This window comes from Aquarana catesbeiana, linkage group LG05, assembly GCF_042186555.1.
Source record: "Aquarana catesbeiana isolate 2022-GZ linkage group LG05, ASM4218655v1, whole genome shotgun sequence".
Classification (NCBI taxonomy): Eukaryota; Metazoa; Chordata; class Amphibia; order Anura; family Ranidae; genus Aquarana; species Aquarana catesbeiana.
The window spans coordinates 652,926,018-652,947,852 of NC_133328.1; the positions used below are offsets into that span (position 1 = coordinate 652,926,018).

The window sequence follows — 21,835 nt, forward strand, 5'->3', positions numbered from 1 at the left end:
TTTCCTTGTGCAGTCTCTATGGGAGCTGAAACCGAGGCTTGGAAACACAGGCAGCCGGCGCGATGACGTCACTATCAGTGGTCATAATGTTATGGCTGATCAGTGTGCAGTACATACACAGCACAAGTCCGTGTTCACACCACCAGACGGTTCTCCGGGCTGCAGTTCTTCTGAGCTCCACAAGGTGGTGATCTCACTTATACCATAGAGACAGGAAGTCTCTATGGAATACAGACAGGAAGTGATGTCAGGTACAGACAGGAAGTGATGTCAGGTACAGACAGGAAGTGATGTCAGGTACAGACAGGAAGTGATGTCAGGTACAGTCAAGAAGTTCTGAGTGAGAGGTGAGTCGGGAGGAAGTAGAGAGGAGACATCGCTGGAAGTTTCAGTAGAAGAGGTAATAAGATCTTATTTTCTATTTACACCCAGTAACCCCCCCGTCATGTCCCTCCTCTTCCTCCATAGTCATGTGATCATGTCCGTCCTCTTCCTCCATAGTCACTGTGATCATGTCCCTCCTCTTCCTCCATAGTCACTGTGATCATGTCCCTCCTCTTCCTCCATAGTCATGTGATCATGTCCCTCCTCTTCCTCCATAGTCACTGTGATCATGTCCCTCCTCCTCCTCCATAGTCATGTGATCATGTCCCTCCTCTTCCTCCATAGTCACTGTGATCATGTCCCTCCTCTTCCTCCATAGTCACTGTGATCATGTCCCTCCTCCTCCTCCATAGTCACTGTGATCATGTCCGTCCTCTTCCTCCATAGTCATGTGATCATGTCCGTCCTCTTCCTCCATAGTCATGTGATCATGTCCCTCCTCTTCCTCCATAGTCATGTGATCATGTCCCTCCTCTTCTTCCATAGTCATGTGATCATGTCCCTCCTCTTCCTCCATAGTCACTGTGATCATGTCCCTCCTCTTCCTCCATAGTCATGTGATCATGTCCGTCTTCTTCCTCCATAGTCATGTGATCATGTCCCTCCTCTTCCTCCATAGTCATGTGATCATGTCCCTCCTCTTCCTCCATAGTCATGTGATCATGTCCCTCCTCTTCCTCCATAGTCACTGTCATCATGTCCCTCCTCTTCCTCCATAGTCACTGTCATCATGTCCCTCCTCTTCCTCCATAGTCACTGTGATCATGTCCGTCCTCTTCCTCCATAGTCACTGTGATCATGTCCGTCCTCTTCCTCCATAGTCACTGTGATCATGTCCCTCCTCTTCCTCCATAGTCATGTGATCATGTCCGTCCTCTTCCTCCATAGACACTGTGATCATGTCCCTCCTCTTCCTCCATAGTCACTGTGATCATGTCCGTCCTCTTCCTCCATAGTCACTGTGATCATGTCCGTCCTCTTCCTCCATAGTCACTGTGATCATGTCCCTCCTCTTCCTCCATAGTCACTGTGATCATGTCCCTCCTCTTCCTCCATAGTCATGTGATCATGTCCCTCCTCTTCTTCCATAGTCACTGTGATCATGTCCCTCCTCTCCCTCCATAGACACTGTGATCATGTCCCTCCTCTTCCTCCATAGACACTGTGATCATGTCCCTCCTCTTCCTCCATAGTCACTGTGATCATGTCCGTCCTCTTCCTCCATAATCACTGTGATCATGTCCGTCCTCTTCCTCCATAGTCACTGTGATCATGTCCGTCCTCTTCCTCCATAGTCACTGTGATCATGTCCCTCCTCTTCCTCCATAGTCACTGTGATCATGTCCCTCCTCTTCCTCCATAGTCACTGTGATCATGTCCCTCCTCTTCCTCCATAGTCACTGTGATCATGTCCGTCCTCTTCCTCCATAGTCACTGTGATCATGTCTGTCCTCTTCCTCCATAGTCACTGTGATCATGTCCCTCCTCTTCCTCCATAGTCACTGTGATCATGTCTGTCCTCTTCCTCCATAGTCATGTGATCATGTCCGTCCTCTTCCTCCATAATCACTGTGATCATGTTCCTCCTCTTCCTCCATAGTCATGTGATCATGTCCGTCCTCTTCCTCCATAATCACTGTGATCATGTTCCTCCTCTTCCTCCATAGTCATGTGATCATGTCCCTCCTCTTCCTCCATAGTCACTGTGATCATGTCCCTCCTCTTCCTCCATAGTCACTGTGATCATGTCCCTCCTCCTCCTCCATAGTCATGTGATCATGTCCCTCCTCTTCCTCCATAGTCACTGTGATCATGTCCGTCCTCTTCCTCCATAGTCACTGTGATCATGTCCCTCCTCTTCCTCCATAGTCACTGTGATCATGTCCGTCCTCTTCCTCCATAGTCACTGTGATCATGTCCGTCCTCTTCCTCCATAATCACTGTGATCATGTCCGTCCTCTTCCTCCATAGTCACTGTGATCATGTCCGTCCTCTTCCTCCATAATCACTGTGATCATGTCCCTCCTCTTCCTCCATAGTCACTGTGATCATGTCCCTCCTCTTCCTCCATAGTCACTGTGATCATGTCCCTCCTCTTCCTCCATAGTCACTGTGATCATGTCCGTCTTCTTCCTCCATAGTCATGTGATCATGTCCGTCCTCTTCCTCCATAGTCACTGTGATCATGTCCCTCCTCTTCCTCCATAGTCACTGTGATCATGTCCGTCCTCTTCCTCCATAGTCACTGTGATCATGTCCCTCCTCTTCCTCCATAGTCACTGTGATCATGTCCCTCCTCTTCCTCCATAATCACTGTGATCATGTCCCTCCTCTTCCTCCATAGTCATGTGATCATGTTCCTCCTCTTCCTCCATAGTCATGTGATCATGTCCCTCCTCTTCCTCTATAGTCATGTGATCATGTCCCTCCTCTTCCTCCATAGTCACTGTGATCATGTCCCTCCTCTTCCTCCATAGTCATTGTGATCATGTCTGTCCTCTTCCTCCATAGTCATGTGATCATGTCCGTCCTCTTCCTCCATAGTCATGTGATCATGTCCCTCCTCTTCCTCCATAGTCACTGTGATCATGTCCGTCCTCTTCCTCCATAGTCACTGTGATCATGTCCGTCCTCTTCCTCCATAGTCACTGTGATCATGTCCATCCTCTTCCTCCATAGTCACTGTGATCATGTCCCTCCTCTTCCTCCATAATCACTGTGATCATGTCCCTCCTCTTCCTCCATAGTCATGTGATCATGTCCCTCCTCTTCCTCCATAATCACTGTGATCATGTCCCTCCTCTTCCTCCATAATCACTGTGATCATGTTCCTCCTCTTCCTCCATAGTCACTGTGATCATGTCCCTCCTCTTCCTCCATAGTCACTGTGATCATGTCCCTCCTCTTCCTCCATAGTCACTGTGATCATGTCCGTCCTTCCTCCATAGTCACTGTGATCATGTCCCTCCTCTTCCTCCATAGTCACTGTGATCATGTCCGTCCTCTCCCTCCATAGTCACTGTGATCATGTCCGTCTTCTTCCTCCATAGTCACTGTGATCATGTCCCTCCTCTTCCTCCATAGTCACTGTGATCATGTCTGTCCTCTTCCTCCATAGTCATGTGATCATGTCTGTCCTCTTCCTCCATAGTCATGTGATCATGTCCGTCCTCTTCCTCTATAGTCACTGTGATCATGTCTGTCCTCTTCCTCCATAGTCATGTGATCATGTCCCTTCTCTTCCTCCATAGTCATGTGATCATGTCCCTCCTCTTCCTCCATAGTCACTGTGATCATGTCCGTCCTCTTCCTCCATAGTCACTGTGATCATGTCCGTCCTCTTCCTCCATAGTCACTGTGATCATGTCCCTCCTCTTCCTCCATAGTCACTGTGATCATGTCCCTCCTCTTCTTCCATAGTCACTGTGATCATGTCCGTCCTCTTCCTCCATAGTCACTGTGATCATGTCCGTCCTCTTCCTCCATAGTCATGTGATCATGTCCGTCCTCTTCCTCCATAGTCACTGTGATCATGTCCCTCCTCTTCCTCCATAGTCACTGTGATCATGTCCCTCCTCTTCCTCCATAGTCACTGTGATCATGTCCCTCCTCTTCCTCCATAGTCACTGTGATCATGTCCCTCCTCTTCCTCCATAGTCACTGTGATCATGTCCCTCCTCTTCCTCCATAGTCACTGTGATCATGTCCCTCCTCTTCCTCCATAGTCACTGTGATCATGTCCCTCCTCTTCCTCCATAGTCATGTGATCATGTCCGTCCTCTTCCTCCATAGTCACTGTGATCATGTCCGTCCTCTTCCTCCATAGTCACTGTGATCATGTCCCTCCTCTTCCTCCATAGTCATGTGATCATGTCCGTCCTCTTCCTCCATAGTCACTGTGATCATGTCCGTCCTCTTCCTCCATAGTCACTGTGATCATGTCCCTCCTCTTCCTCCATAATCACTGTGATCATGTCCCTCCTCTTCCTCCATAATCACTGTGATCATGTCCCTCCTCTTCCTCCATAGTCACTGTGATCATGTCCGTCCTCTTCCTCCATAATCACTGTGATCATGTCCCTCCTCTTCCTCCATAGTCAAATAGTATAAGCCGTATATATAATATCAAATATCACAGCTGCTGTATACTGTAGTGCCTCGTACACATAACTGGTTTTCTCGGAATAAACTCTGAAGGTTTCTCTGACGGAATTCCATTCCAGCGGTCTTGCCTACACACAGTCACACCAAAGTCCGACCGTCCAAAACGCGGTGACGTTAAGCGCGTACGATGGGACTAGAAAAAGGAAGTTCAATAGCCAGTAGGGATGGGCTGTCTGTTCGACTCAAACATCGGCTGTTCGCCCATTAACCGAATAGCGAACAATTTGGGGTGTTCGCGGCAAATTCGAAAAATTGCGGAACACCCTATAAAAGTCTATGGGAGAAATCAAAAGTGCTCATTTTAGAGGCTTATTTGCAAGTTATTGTCATAAAAAGTGTTTGGGGACCCGGGTCCTGCCCCAGGGGACATGGATCAATGCAAAAAAAAGTTTTAAAAACAGACGTTTTTTCAGGAGCAGTGATTTTAATAATGCTTAAAGTGAAACAATAAAAGTGTAATATCCCTTTAAATTTCGTACCTGGGGGGTGTCTATAGTATGCCTGTAAAGGGGCGCATGTTTCCCGTGTTTAGAACAGTCTGACACCAAAATGACATTTCAAAGGAAAAAAGTCATTCAAAACTAGTACTAGCGCTAGTGCCGGCTATTAATGAATTGTCGGGTCACGGCAATACACATAAAAGTCATTGAAAAAAACGGCATGGGATTCCCCCACAGTGCATTACCAGGCCCTTAGGGTCTGGTATGAATATTAAGGGGAACCCTGAAACAAAACTAAAAAAAAAAAAATGGCGTGGGGTCCCCCCAAAAATCCATACCAGACCCTTATCCGAGCACGCAACCTGGCAGGTCGCAGGAGAAGAGGGGGGGATGAGAGAGCGCCCCCCCCCCTCCTGAACCGTACCAGGCCACATTCCCTCAACATGGGGAGGATGTCCCTATGTGGATGGGGACAAGGGCCTCATCCCCACAACCCTTGAACGGTGGTTGTGGGGGTCTGCTGGCAGGAGGCTTATTGGAATCTGGAAGCCCCCTTTAACAAGGGGACCCCCAGATCCTGCCCCCCCCCCCATGTGAAATGGTAATGGTACCCCTACCATTGCACAAAAAAAGTGTCAAAAATGTTAAAAATGACAAGAGACGGTTTTTGACAATTCCTTTATTAATCCCTTGCTCTTTCCCCGCTTCTTCTTCCATCTTCTTCTGTTCTTCATTCTGTTTTCATCCTCCATCTTGTTCTTCCCCCGCTTCTTCCTCTGCATCCTCTGCTTCTTCCTTCGGCCATCTTGTCCACATCTTCCTCCGGCTTCTCCTTCCCCGCTTCGTTTTATTTATATTTGTACAAGGTGTGGTATTAGAGTTATCATTAAGTTACTTTCACACTGGGGAGTTGGGGGCGTCGGCGGTAAAGCCCCGCTATTTTTAGCGGCGCTTTACCATCATTTTTGCGGAGGTTTTTCTGCCGCTAGCGTGGCGCTTTTAACACCCACTAGTGGGCGAAAAAGGGTTAAAACCACCCGCAAAGCGGCGCATTGCCAGCGGTTGGGCGTGGCTTGCGTATGTGCAGAGGGCACTTATATGGAGAAAACTCAATACCATAGTTTGTACTGATTAACATATATAAATGTGATTAAGATAAATAATCAACTTCGATGATCTCATAACATTGAAAAGAATCGTGATTAATAGTTGAAGAAGTGAATAGTCCCAATCAAAAGTTCATAGTGATATATAATAATAATAAATGCTTGTGTGTGGATGATCTTCTAAAGAAGTAGTGAATATCCTTTACCAACCACTGAAGGACACACAACGTCTTCTAGATATGCAACCTGCTTACCAGAAAGATTTGACTTCTTTCATTAAAAAGAGAGCCAAGAACGGCTTTGGCAGGATAGTGCTGCTCACATAGACTGGAGATGTATGGAATCCTTCCTCCTCAGAGTTTGGGATATATGAAAGAAATAATAGACATCCATAGCGTAATCCTATTTATTTAAAAGTAGATATAAAAAAGCAAAGGCTGGTTGACCGCTTACATTGAAATGTGCCTTTACCCAGCACTGGGGCTGCTGGCTTGTTTCTGCTGAATGGCTTGTGTGGCGCCTTGCTTCCACCTCCGTGGTTGGTGTGCTTTCCACCAACCCGACCGGAAACAATCAGAGGGACCAGAAGTGACGTGGAATAATGTGACCAGGTACCGCCCCGACGTACGTTTCGTAATTACGTCATCAGGAAGCGTACCTGGTGACTAGAGGGCATGTTATTTATAGTGTGGAGCCAAATTTAACACACTAGTTGAAAGGGAAAATTTGATAATTAGCAGCCGCAGTGTTGGTTTACATTGGTAATAATAAAACACATTCTTTCTATGATATTGCACAGAGGGAGTCCACCTGAAAAAAAAATTATTAAAAGCCAGCAGCTACAAATACTGCAGCTGCTGACTTTTAATAAACGGACACTTAACTGTCCTGGAGTCCAGCGATGTCGAAGTCCGAAGCTGAACAATATCTCGGCTCTCGGCTGCTGCCGCCGCCATTCTCGGTGAGGGAATAAGGAAGTGAAGCGTTGTGGCTTCACTACCCCGTTCCCTACTGCGCATGCGCGAGTCGCGCTGCGCGTCCTAAGTGGTCCCCGCTATCTCCTGGGACCTGTGTGTTTCCCAGGAGACAGCGGGGCGGTGCGGGAGGGGGCGTGACTCCCGCGGGATTCTATTCCCGGAAGTGGGTGCAGATACCTGTCAAATACAGGTATCTGCACCCCCCTCCCCCCTGAAAGGTGCCAATTGTGGCACTGGAGGAGGGGGAGGAATCAGATGAGCGGAAGTTCCACTTTTGGGTGGAACTCCGCTTTAACAATGAATAAAAACCCCTTCAGTATAATAAAAAAAAAAAGGTTTAAAGATAAAATAAACACAGATAAAATTATAAATGCAAGCTTAATGGTACATTGTGATAACCACTTATAATAAAATGCATGATAAACCTATATGGTTAATGGGGAAAAACGCGTGATATTCTTATTTGTTGGATTAGTCGTTGGCCAGAAAACAATTTAGATCCAGTTCTATATTCATACCCAATGGCTGCATACTTCACAATTTATCCAGCCACTGGGTTTGATTTTGTGAGATCGTTTGATATGTGAACCCCTCCAATGCTTGGATATTTTATCAATTCCATAAAATGTTAGTAGTGTCGGATCACTATCATGGAAGAGCTTGAAATGTTTAGACATACTGTGATTTAAAAAACCTTTTTTTTTTTATATTGGCAAGGTGCTCATTTATCGTGACCCTCAATTGGCGTGTGGTTCTACCCACATATTGGAGGGAGCGTGGGCACTCCAGTACGTAGGTGACATGATCCGAATTTCATGTAATTAATGGTTTAATGCTACATTTTTGTTGTGTCTCTAATGAGAGGACATGGGTGATTTTTTTTTTTGCTGTGCCCAATCTTCTAGTAGTTCTACAGGCTTTGCACCTGGTACAATAGTGGAAGCCTGAAGGTCTGGAACATTGCGGGCAATTATATTTCTTCATCCTGGGGCCTTCCTATATATAAATTTGGGCTTTGGAGGTATTGTGGATTGGAGATCCTTATCTTTTAAAAGAATCGGACAAAATTATCTAAAGATGTTTTTCGACTTGTTTGTATTGTCTGTAAAACCCTGATATAAACGCCACTTCTCCTTTACATTCAGTTTTTTTCTTAGTAATTAAAAGTGATTGTCTATCCATTAACCCCTTCAATACCGGGCACTTTCGCCCCCCTCCTTGCCAGCCCAACTTTCAGCTTTCAGCACTCTTACACTTTCAATGACAATTGCGCGGTCATGCTACGCTGTACCCAAATTAAGTTTTTATCATTTTGTTCACACAAATAGAGCTTTCTTTTGGTGGTATTTATTCACGACTCTGTTTTTTATTTTTTGCGATATAAGCGAAAAAAGAGCGGAAATTTGGAAAAAAAAACAATATTTTCTTCTTTCTATTTTAAAACAAATCCAATAAAATCAAATTTTGTCATAAATTTAAGCCAAAACATATTCTGCTACATGTTTTTGGTAAAAAAATATCCCGTTAAGTGTATAATAATTGGTTCGTGTGATCACGGACACGTGCGCAAATGATCATGTACAGATGTGCGCAGGTGACATATGTGTGCAGATAATCATTGGGACATGTTATTTTACGGGGACTTATGTGGGGGACATGTGTTTTGGGGACGTGTTTTGGGGACATTGTGTGTTTACTTAGTGTTTGTTTTGTGTTTTTACATTGTGTGGGGTCACTAGACTGGTGATCAGTGAGTAAAAAGCTGTAAAAAACAGCTCATCCTCACTGATCACCAGCCGGCTGCAGCGATCCGCTCTCTTCTCCTCACTGACAACTTCCGTGTGAGGAGAGCAGAGCAGATTGCCTAGCAACCGGCTCTGTTTACATCACATGACGGCTGTGATTCGACACGGCCGTCATGTGATCAGGAGGGCCAATCGCAGAGCCCTCCTGCTGATCGGAGATGCGCCGTGTCCGGGTGACACGAGCGCATCGGGATCGCGCCACTGCGCGGGCACGCGTGCGCGCGATCCCACTCCTTCTGAGGGACGTTCCTGAACGTCAACTCAGAAGGAGAGAGCGCCCACCCGGCCGTATATGTGCAGTGGCCGGGTGGGAAGTGGTTAAAGAAACCTGGTCCAACTCTTTGACTAATGTCTCCAATGGATAGCCTTTTTCGAGGAACCTACTAGTGAGTATTTCTGCTTTGGATAAAAAATTCTTCATTAGTGTCGCCATTACGTCTTAATCTCATGTACTGCCCCTTTGGGATAGCCTCTATCCACTGGGGATGATGGCAGCTCTGGGTTGGCACAAATCCATTTCTGTCCGTCTGTCATGTACCAGATAAGACCAGAACTGTGTGGACTGCAACAGAGGAAACCCAGATGTGTAGAAGTGAAAATATAACTGATTTATTAAAGATAAATGAATAAATATAACACAACCACCTCCAATATCACTCGGTGCACCACAACCAATACAAAACAGAACCCCACTAATAATAATAATAACAGAACAAGTATATACAAGTAAGGGAAATACCGAGATCGTAAACAGAGCCAGGCCAGGGTCATCAATGGGAGGTCAGCAGATGGGGAAGGGAAACAAACAGGACAAGAAAGGGTGGATGGATCACAGGAGGGACGGGTCAGATACAAGGCTCAGGGTCCAGGGTTCGGGTAACAGACAGGGAACAGGATCAGGTTCTAGGAATCAGGTAATCAGGATGCAGGTCAGGGCTCAAGGACAATACCAGGGCAAGATATGTGTGTACCTGCCGGGTATTTATACTGCAGCTGCTAATTAAAGCGGGGTTCCACCCACATTTTGAACAATATCTGTATGTATTCTCTTCCTTGCCTAGATGCTGACATGCCGCTTAAAAAAATGTAAATTGCCGTAATTACCTTTTATTTTTCTATTCTTCTTTGCACTTCCTGGTTCTCCTCCCGTGGGAGTAGGCGTGTTTCTAGCCTCTCCCAGACTCCTGGGAGCTAGTCTCAGGCTTCCCAGGATGCCACTGAGCATGTGCGGGAACGAGCAGTGAATGCTGGGAGCACAGCATTCACCACATCCAGGAAATAAATGCTTGTGGGCTTCAAATGCCCTCAATGAAGATGGAAACCGCCTGCAGTGAATAATATAAGTTATTCTTTCCGACGAAATCTGACACAGGCGGACTTATTACACACAATATGTGAGTATGTAATGCTGAGAAGAAAACTTTGTGAATGAACTAAAAAAAAAAAAAAGGATAGATAGGTGGACCCCCACTTTAAGGTCAGGTGACACCTGTCTGCAGAGGGGAATACCTGCTCCACACTGCCAGGATTCCCCTGCTGGTGGACGCCAGTACTGCGGCCCAAAGGTGACAATACCAGCAGGAAAAAGCTCTTCTGACAGCTCCGAACTGCCAGGAGACACCTGCTGGTGGACCTCAGTACTGCATGCCAAATGATCAATATTACCAGCGGAGGGGACCTTTCCTGACACCGTCTCTTTGAAAAAATGTTTTCGTGTCAATCCTATCCAAATGTTTGGTAAGTGTCAGGTCAAGATAATTAACAGTTTTAAAGCTATATTCTGCTGAAAAATTTAAACCATATTTGTTGTTATTCATTTGTGCCAAAAATACTTCAAAACATATTTGGGAACCCTCCCAAAATAAAATAACATCATCGATATACCTTTTTTGTAGAAGAAAAGTGATCGGTTTCTATTTTTAAAAATGGTTTCCTGTTCCCATTTGTTCAGTACTATATTTGCCACACTTGGGGCGTAACGTGCCCCCATGGCTATGCCACCCGGTTTGGTTATAGTAATGATTCTGTGCCCAGCTACAGTGCCCCTGTCCATTGATTTCAATGAGAAGGCGTGCTTTAGGAGGGGTTTATTCACCGCTCCTACAGCACTGCAAAGATGCGGCTTGCAGGACTTTTTTTAGCGTCCTGCCAGCTAGAGCTGCACAATATCGTGTAAAAAATCGTGATCTCGATTCAACCCCACTGACGATCTCTGTTGCAGAGGTTGCCGATTCTTTCATATAACAAGTGGAGAGACTTTTCTGCTCTCTCAGCTGTCAAAAGAAAACATCCGGGCAGTCTGCCAAGTTTTTTAAAAAGAAACATTGTATAACTCTTCCTTCTTTGATCAAAGGGATAGAACTTCTGTGTAAATAAATAATCCAGGCAGTCTGCCAAGTTTTTAAAAAACGTGTAAATGCAGGAAGTTTAACCACTTAGGCCCCATTCACACCTGAGCTTGGCGTTTTCGGGCAGAAAATCATGCTATTTTGCGGCGTTTTTTACCGCAATTTTGAAGCGGGTTTTTTTTTTTTACCGCGATTTGCCGCGATTTTGTGCAGGGCAAAAGGTCACCAATGTAAAAAGCAGAAAAACGCCCAAATCTGCCCCATTCGCGCGACAAAAAAGGGTCCAGAACTTGTTTGAGCTTCAGGCGTTTCGGAGTGGAGATGTGAACCATCTCCATAGAGAATCATTGATTTTTTCCCCTCCAGCGTTTTGTAGCTTCAGGCTTCAAGCTACAAAACGCTCAGGTGTGAATAGGCTCTTAAAGTCTAAATCTTTTTCTGACACTTCTTTCTTAAGTTAAAATCAATATTTTTTGCTAGAAAATTACTTGGAACACCCAAACATTATATATATTTTAGCAGAGACCCCGGGGAATAAAATTTCAATGGCTGCAATATTTTATGTCACACTGTATTTGCCCAGCCGTCTTTCAAACGCAATTTTTTGGAAAAAAATAAACTTCAATGAATGAAAAAAAACAAAAACGAAACGGTAAAGTTAGCCCATTTTTTTTGTTTTAATGTGAAAGATGATATTACGCCGCGAGAATCGTGATCTATCTTCTAAGCAAAAAAATCGTGATTCTCATTTTAGCCCGAATCGTGCAGCTCTTCTGCCAGCGCAGTGCCCCAGGGTGAGAGCTGTCGGGGCTTTCACACTGGAGTGAGAGGAGAGGCGCTTTCAAGGCTTTTTCAAGACGCTATTAGTGTTATAGCGCCTGTAAAGCGCCTCAGTGTGAAAGTAGCCTTATAGTAGCGCTGCACTATATATACACGATAATGGAAAATTGTATCAAATACTTACCGTAATTTTCATTTCCTGACGCCAATACATGGCAGCATACATGTGATATAGCTCTGCCCCTATATCCGCCCACAGGACCTGTTTAGCTCTATAAAAGTCTGACTGAGAGCCACCTCCCCCATTCTCCGTATAAAGCACAAAGATCAGAGGAGGGTTCGTATGCTGCCATGTATTGGCGTCAGGAAAGGAAAATTACGGTATTTGATACAATTTTCCTGACGCCAATACATGGCAGCATACATATGATACATAATGAACTTTTGAGAGGGAGGGTTTAATGCTGCAAACTTAGTCTTTAATTGACAAAAGACATAAAAGCTTGGATGGTTCTCCTCCCAAACTTTACTGTAGTAGGAGCTGCTGGATCCATCTTGTAGTGGTTTAAGAATGTTTGATGTGAGGACCAGCTTGCCTCTTTGCAGACGGTCTCCAGAGACAATCCTGCCTGTGCCACCCAAGAAGACGACATCGCCCTGGTTGACTGAGCTCTAACCACCTCTGGAGGATCCTTTCCGGCCGCTCTATATGCCCGGTGAATCATTTTTACTATCCAGGCCGAGATGCTTCTGGCCGAAGCCCTCTTCCTCTTTAAATTTTCATGATAATGAAAAAGTCTGTCAGAATGTCTGAATGTAGAAGTAGCCTGGAGATAGGCTTTGAGGACTTTTGGAATGTCCAACTCGTGCATATCAACATCTGATTCCGCTGGGAAGGCTGGAAGCACCCATTCACTGGAGGGATGAAATAGCGATGCCACTTTTGGGACAAAATGATCCAATGGTCTCAGCACAACCCTATCTGGGAAGAACATGGAATAAGGTTCTGCTGCCCCCAATTCTAGGAGTTCTGACACCCTTCCCCCTAAAGTTATGGATAATAGTAAAGCCGTTTTTAAGGCGATATCCCATAATTCTGTCGAAGTACAAGGAGGGTTTGCTAGAAAATTGAGGACTACTGCCAGGTCCCATTGAGGGAAACTATTTCTCTTGGGAGGGCGTAGTCTAAGTACAACTCTAATGAAGTGCTCCACCAGCAGGTTTGCTGCCCATTTCTTTTGGGTAAAAGCCGAGATGGCTGAAATTTGCACCTTAAGCGAACGGAGCCCCAAATCCAATCCGGATTGCAGGAAAGACAGGATTTGAGATACATTTGGGTCACTAGGGTCAAACTGACGTCCAGCTGCAAAGCTCGTGAACCTATTCCATATTGTGGAGTAAATGGCATCGGTTGACCCCTTTAAGGGAACTCTGTAAAGTTCTAATACCCTCTGGAGAACATCCTAACTCTTGTAACCCCTGCCTTACAATCTCCAAGCTGCTAAGGCCAGTCGTGATGATTGCGGATGTAAGGTATCTCCTTCAGACAGGAGATGAGGAGTCACCGGCAGAGTGATCGGTGTGCACACCCTGAGATCCATTGCCAGAGAGACCTATGGTCTGTGAGGCCAGTAAGGAAATACTGTGATGACTGTCAAATTTTGCCAATCTTCTCAGGAATTTCAGGATTAAAGAAACTGGAGGGAAGGCATAGGCCAGTTGCCCAACCCAAGGATGGGTGAAGGCATCCATCCCCTCTGCTAATGGATGAGGGTAGCGTGAGAGAAAGCGGCTCGCCTTGCAGATGGTTAATGAGGCACAAATACCCATCTTGCAGACACCCCCACTCGTGGATGTTCTGTTTGAACACTTCGGCATGAAGGGATCATTCATTGGGGTCCATGAATTGTCTGGATAGGCAATACGCTTCCAAGTTCTGACAGCCTGGAAGATATATGGCCCTCAAATCTGGGAGATATTTTTGTGCCAATGTCATGATTGGTTCCACCTCTCTCAAGAGGGATTGACTGTGCCAATGTGGCCTTGTCGCTATATGTAGGACACTGCTGCCATGTTGTCCAAATGAAGCAGGACTGGGCTACCCCGTATGTGAGGCAGCAAGGTGGCCAGTGCCATGAATGTTGCTTGAAGTTCCAGAATATTGGAAACTAGGCTCTGAGTGGGAAATTACCCTCTGCACTGGATCCCGAGTTGTTCGCAGATGGCGCCCCACCCTGCTTACGCTGGCATCTGTGGTAACAATGATCCATTGTTACGGCCCTAATAGACTATGCTGTTTAGCGTTTGTATCACAATCAGTCTCTGGCGCCTCCAGCTGGTGATCCTGATGGGCTGCACTAGACAAACTCTTCCACTGCATCAGGAAGCCTTGTTGGAAAACTTAGTTTCCAGTGAGCCCAGGACATCATCGGAATACATGAAGCCATCGTCCCGAGAGGACTCATGCACTGGGATGCTGACATCACTGGTGCAGCCAATGCCTGTTGGAACTTCACCCTGATTTTGGGGAGTTTGAGGTGGCAAAGAAGCTGTGGCCGCTTGAGTATTGAATTGGCCCCTAGGTAGACCATATTCTGTGTAGGCTTCAGCTTGTTCTGGTAATGCCTGTCCCTCAACGCAAATCTGAGGAACTGCTGGTATGACTGAAGGATCGGGACATGCTGGTAGGCATATTACAAGTCCACTGAAATCCTCCAGTCTCCTGGTTGAAAAACCTGGATTATGGTATGGAGAGACTCCATCTTGAATCTATCCGGATAAATTGATTGAGGTAGTTCTGAAGGCTGCCGTTTGAACAGCCAATAATGGCCTTGCACCACTGTGGACTGAATCCGCCGTTTTTTGGCAGTGGTCTTGCCGGAACTGGGTCACTTTGAGCCACCTGGCTCCAACTGCCTCCTGGGCTGGCCTGGCGTTAAAGGGGCTTCTGGGTATCTTGGGGAGCCGCAGGAGTCTTAGCTCTCTGTGATCTTACGAAGGTTGACTGTGTACCCCTCCAACGCCTTCTGAAGTCCTTGGATGGGCGAAAGCCTCCGAAATCCCAGTACCTGTTTGGCGCTCCTCTGGATGGTTACCCCCTCTGGCGTCTGGACCTTAGATCTTTGAGCAGAAGACCTGATTTTCCTCCTGTAACCCTGGAGATGGCAGTCTCCAGTTTTTTGGCCAAACAGCGTCTTCCCATCAAAAGGCAGTTTACAGCAATTCTGCTTTGAGGATGGGTCAGCGGCCCAGGATTTTAGCCACAGCGCTCTTTTGGCTGTGACTGAACATGGCTCTGGAGGACCATCGAATGATGTCTATAGCTGCCTCACCTGTGAAGTCCGCCGAGCGTTTTATCTCATCAAGGGCCTTGATGATTTTTTTTCTTTTGGCAGCTGGTTTTTGATCACATACTCCAATTTCTGCGCCCACACTCACATAGCACTTGCTACAGATGTTAAAGTAATGTTGGGCTTACAAGTGCCACTTGCCGCAAGGTAAAACTTTCTTAAGTCCATGTCAATGCGTCAATCAAGGATATCGTGAAAGGAGGAAGAGTCTTCCATCGGAAGTTTCACGTTCTTGGCCAGTCTGGTGACTGCCGCATCCACCGTTGGTGGGTTAGATAAAGGAGCCGCATCCTCCTCCGTTAGTGGATAAAACTTCTGCAACCTATTGGTTGAGGAGGATTTTCTCTCCCCCTTTTCCCATTTCTCCTGAAACAGGCCTCTTATTTCTGGCATAAGAGGAAAGGTAGCTACCTGTTTCTTTAGGTTCCTCCTATGGAACCCAAAGGCTTGTTCACATTTGCAGCAGGCTCTGCTAATGCACTGAAAAGTGATCTGTGCTTAGGTCACTGTAACAAAATGTCCCACACTCCGCTTGAGTGCTTTCATCATATACCACTTCCTCCCATTCTGATTATAGATATCAGATATTCCAACCGCTCACAAGCACAAAACAAGATGAGACTTGTTTAGCTGCTGACATGGACTGTTTATTAGAACCAAAATACAAGTCTTTTTATAGACTTTTAACACAAGGGGTTAGATAAGGAGGTAGGGCTGGCTCCTGGATACTTCTCCCTCCCCTCTAGCAACAACCTAGCAGGCAACTATATAATTAGCATCTTAATTAACACAGCACTTAAGGCAGCCCAGGTGACCAGACAGTCATTCTCCGGAGCTCAATGTGATCAGCTCTTTCAATGATCATGTATTGTTCAGAATTAAACAAACTAAGAATAGTCTTTACATATATCCTGGGAGATATTGTGGATAAATATTACTGTTCCATTTTAAGTAACCCAAGATATATTTTCTTACTCACTTAGGGTTAGACTTAGACATAAGATTTGTATGGGGAGCTGAAACATGGGTTTCCCAACCTTTCCAAGGGATTCTTGGTTCCACGGGCCCTCCCATCACATCTTTTCAGAGGTATTTGATATCACGTAGAGGGGACAACAAGTGTTCCTGCAATGCGATTTTTAAGAAGCGATTTGTACGCAATGTTGCAACTCGCATGGGGGCGGCCCATTTACTTGGCTGCCCTATGTGTGCAAAAAGAAGCGACAAGCTTCGCACAATGTTTTTAAAGGCACGTTCTCCCACGTGACAATCACAGCAGAATCGCATCGCATTTGGGGTGCCCTGAAAGGATACAGGCAACGAATGCGTGTTGTGCAGTGATTGCCACACAATTTAAAATCAGATTGTATGGTGTGTGATAATAGGTTTTCTCTTTCTTTGGAGGAGGTTCCGGATCCTCCCATTCCAGTGCAGCTTTTACTGCCCTAATGAATGGTGGTATCAGCATAAAATCAAAGCCTGAACCTTCAGGATCCTCTGCAGAGGAGGAAGCAATATCTTCTCCCTCTGCCTGGAAGGTTGGCCGTAATACTGGGTCTGGGGAATCAGCACGCCTAATCCGCTGGGCAGGAGTCACCAATGAAGTGCCTGGTACCCCTCTGGTTAGAGAGGGTTTATACCTGGTGCAGGGCCCACTGTTCGTCCGCTTCTGTCCCTGGTTGCCCGAGATGAACGAAAAATTCTGCCAGGGAGTTGGGGACTACTTTCTTGAGCAAGGTTGACACCTGCTGACTCTTGTACTCCTGGTTTCTGGCAAGCTGCCTGAAGCAGTTGCTGCAAAGTAGCTTTCCGGGCATAGGGTCATCTCCACATGACCAACATTTGCCTTTCGGGTGCTGAGCCCTCAGAGGAGAAGCTGTGTGCTTTCTCTTAAGCGTACATTTGCGCCCTTTGTACTGGGGTCTGCCAGGACTGGAGGAGTCACTTTTTTCCCTGGAAAAAATCCTCTGGACCTCCTAGAGCGGGAGTGTGAGCGGCCAGGGCTGCAATAGACAAGAAGACACCCTCGTCAGGGCAGAACGCACTCTTTTTCCCCACATCTTCTTACTTACCCAAAGTTGGCCATTACCTGGTAATGCGATAGTCATGGTTATGTGGTGTTAGGCTCATGCTGGTGGAAGAACCGAAAGGTACAAGGGGGACTGCATGGCAACAGAGAGAAATAAGGGAAGAGAGAGAGAAGAAAAAAAAAACCCTAACTACATATATACTCCCCTCTTTTTTTATTTATTTTTTTAGGCAAAGAGTAACAAATTTAAATAAAATAAATCTGGGCAACCCCCCCCCCCCCCCATCCTCTAGTAATACATTGCTCACCCCCCCCTTTCTATCCCCATTACTATTATAGCAAGACTTACCTGTCATTGAGTGTTCCTCAGAATGAGATGCTGCCTCTCTGGATGTATGAATAGCAAAGGCATCCAATACCTGGCCATGAGAGAGAGACAAAGAGAGAGAGACAGAGAGAGAGAGACGGAGAGAGACAGCGAGAGACAGAGAGAGACAGAGAGAGAGACACACAGAGAGAGAGACAGAGAGAGACAGAGAGAGAGAGAGACAGAGGGAGAGACAGAGAGAGAGACAGACAGAGAGACACACACAATGAGTGACAGAGAGAGAGAGAGAGAGAGAGACACAAAGAGAGAGACAGAGAGAGAGAGCGACACAGTGAGCGAGAGACACAGAGAGAGACACACACAAAGAGAGAGATAGAGAGACACAGAGAGAGAGAGACACAAAGAGAGTGACACAAAGAGAGAGACAGTGAGAGACACAGAGAGAGAGAGAGAGAGACACACACAAAGAGAGTGACACAGAGAGAGACACAGAGAGAGAGAGACAGAGAGAGAGACACAGAGAGAGAGAGACAGAGAGAGAGACACACACACACAAAGAGTGACAGAGAGACACAAAGAGAGAGACACAGAGAGAGAGACACACACACAGAGAGAGAGACAACGAGAGACACAGAGAGAGACAGACACACAAAGAGAGAGACAGAGAGAGAGAGACACAAAGAGAGAGAGACACAGAGAGAGGGAGACAGAGAGAGAGAGAGAAAGAGACTCTCAGTCCTCCCCAGCCTCTGTTCTAATCCGGGCATAGGGTCATCTCCACATGACCAACATTTGCCTTTCGGAAGCTGAGCCCTCAGAGGAGAAGCTGTGTGCTTTCTCTTAAGTGTACATTTGCGCCCTTTGTACTGGGGTCTGCCAGGACTGGAGGAATCACTTTCTTCCCTGGAAAAAATCCTCTGGACCTCCTAGAGCAGGAGTGTGAGCGGCCAGGGCTGCAATAGACAGGTAGGCGCGCTCGTCAGGGCAGAACGCACTCTTTTTCCCACATCTTCTTACCCAAAGTTGGCCATTACCTGGTATTGCGATGGTCATGGTTATGTGGTGTTAGGCTCATGCTGGTGGAAGAACTGAAAGGTGCAAGGGGGAACTGCATGACAACAGAAAGAAATAAGGGAAGAGAGAGAGAAGAAAAAAAAAAACCCTAACTACATATATACCCCCTTTTTTTTATTTATTTTTTTGGGCAAAGAGTAACAAATGCCTTACAAAAGTGTAATAGGTAGTCAAATTAGATGAGTAATTTATGCTCCTACACCTGATGGTGCTCCCTGCATGTCTGACCTCTGTATGTGGACAGGCTGTGTAAAAGTCTCACACATGTGGTATCGCTGTACTCAGGAGGAGCAGTAGAATGTATTTTGGGGTGTATTTGGAAGTATGCAAATGCTGTGTGTGAGAAATAGCCTGTTAATATGACAATTTTGTGAAAAAAATATTCATTTTGCAAAGAATTGTGGGAAAAAATGACAACTTCAAAAAACTCACCACGCCACTTACTAAATACTTTGGAATGTCTACTTTCCAAAAAGGGGTCATTTGGTGGGTATTTGTACTTTCCTGGCTTGTTAGGGTCTCAATGAGAAATGAGATCAGCCGCCAGTACATAGGGTGAGATCAATTTTCAGTGATCGGCACCATAGCTTGTAGACTCTATAACTTTCACAAAGACTAAATAATACACACAGATTTGGGTTATTTTTACCAAGATATGTAGCAGTATGAATTTGGGCCAACATTTATGAAGAAAAATTACTAATTAGCAAAATATTATAACAGAAACAAAGAAAAATATATATTTTTACAGAATTTTTGGTTTTTATTTCATTTATAACGCAAAAAAAAACAAAACCCAGAGGTAATCAAATACCACCAAAAGAAACCTCTATTTGTGTGTTAAAAAAAAGACAAACATTTCATATGGGTACAGTGTTGCATGACTGAGTAATTGTCATTCAAAATGTGAGAGCACTAAAAATTGGTCTGGTTAGGAAGGGGGTTAAAGTGTCCGGTGGATAAGTGGTTAAAGAACTCCTTCCAACAAATGAAGGAAGCCTTCACCTCACCATCTCACTGGGTTCCCCTTCCTGGACATCATGATGGCCCTACATTGACCTCACAGCATGGCCTGGGAGCAAACAAGTCTAAAGAAAGATCATATTTATCATTCCTTGTCTGCAGATCTAACACTAATCAAATCCAGTTCAGAAACCAAACAAACCCAACAGAGAAAAGGAAATTTATGATCCAGCAAGCCAAGAGGGTCCCGGGACTTCAAAATGTATAAAGCACTGTCAGAATGTTTATACTGAAAATATTACAAATTATTATGCAAAATCTGTGGTTTTGGGAGATTTTCACATTTTTCTACAAATATAGCCAATTAATTCAAGTTCATTTATCCGTGCTATTTTGAAGACAAGTGAGTACAACAATGTGCTAAAAATATATATTCATTAACTAAAATTCAACGTGAAATAACATCAGATCTATTTGGTGATAATACAAAAAGATAATATATACTTTCAAGTATCATATATGGTTAATACAGTTAATAATACAATTTTACCACAAGCTCTTGTTACACAATGTCATATTTCAACATTTTATGTCTTAGTAAACTTAAACTTAGTAACATTTAGTAAATAGCTTTCCGTGGCTCTACGGACTTATGTAAACAGGCTAGGTGTTGACTTTAACACTTGTGATTCTTCTCAAAACAAATAGACTTCAAGCTTAAATTTCTTTTACAGTATATGGACAATTTTGTTAACCATATACAAACTTGATAATTTACCATAATTCAGTTTAACAGAAAAAAAAAAAAAAAAAATTTAGAATGAATCTATGGTTCAACACATACTATAACTAATCCAATCATAATACTTTTAAGTCAGTGTTGTTGAGATATAACAAGATATTTATCTCTTTGTTTAAAAGGAAGAAGAACTCGTACTGCAGTTAAAATTCAACTCACTCCCAATACGGACACTACCAACATTGATTTGTTTAGTTAAGCATATGCTAAAACAACTTCAAATACCCAAAAGGTAAAATAAAACCATAAATACTTTACCATGGCTTAAGATTCTTTTGTTTTTAGAAGTATCAACTGAGTGTCCAAATGACTTCTTCGATTCTCCTTCCTACATTTTTCTGTACTCAAGATCTCAACATCCTCTCGCCTTCCAAGATTCTTTCCGTCTCCCAAAAATTCTTTCATCTTCCCTTCCCTGTCATGTGTAACCCTCTATATTCCTCTAGAATGTGGGTGTGGAAATGCCTTTCACTTCACAAGAGATGTCAAAACACACGTCATTTCCTGTACAACCCTTCTAGGGAAATTGTAGTGTCCTTACACATAGTTTTCAGTTTGGGCAGTATAGGATACAAATTATATTGTTTAAATGTTATTTTTTTCCATGTCCAATTCAATTTATGAATGACCATTGACTTAACAGAAACTATTAAATATTTAGAACTGTCTAAATTCTGTCATACTCTCCAGACATTGCGTCTAAAACTCAGAAATACGGTTGTGAGACTGTTTGGAAAAGGTCATTAACTTAACTTCTCGCATACCTTGAAAGTTAAGTCATGGCACCAGAAAAACCTCCCGGTTATTCAAAATACAAGGATTTTACATCAGTATAATTTCTATACTCTTAAACTTTTCATAGGATTCCATATTTGTAACCCTTATCTTAATAATACAGTGGGGACGGAAAGTATTCAGACCCCCTTAAATTTTTCACTCTTTTTGTTATATTGCAGCCATTTGCTAAAATCATTTAAGTTGATTTTTTTTTCCTCATTAATGTACACACAGCACCCCATATTGTACACACAGCACCCCATATTGTACACAGCACCCCATATTGTACACACAGCCCCCCATATTGTACACAGCACCCCATATTGTACACACAGCACCCCATATTGTACACACAGCCCCCCATATTGTACACAGCACCCCATATTGTACACACAGCACCCCATATTGTACACACAGCCCCCCATATTGTACACACAGCCCCCCATATTGTACACACAGCCCCCCATATTGTACACACAGCACCCCATATTGTACACACAACACCCCATAT

At 44.7% G+C, this 21,835-nt stretch overlaps 1 protein-coding gene across 1 annotated transcript in view; it reads left to right on the forward strand.

The window, feature by feature from the left end:
- The first annotated feature begins 227 nt into the window (after positions 1 to 227).
- The window catches only part of LOC141145716 (uncharacterized), a 120,279-nt gene continuing 98,671 nt past the window's right edge, over positions 228 to 21,835 (forward strand). The window contains exons 1-2 of the mRNA XM_073632598.1: positions 228 to 400; positions 20,670 to 20,779. Of these exons, the coding sequence (XP_073488699.1) occupies positions 20,751 to 20,779 (29 nt within the window). The 5' untranslated portion in view covers positions 228 to 400; positions 20,670 to 20,750. The remainder of the gene's footprint in view (positions 401 to 20,669; positions 20,780 to 21,835) is intronic.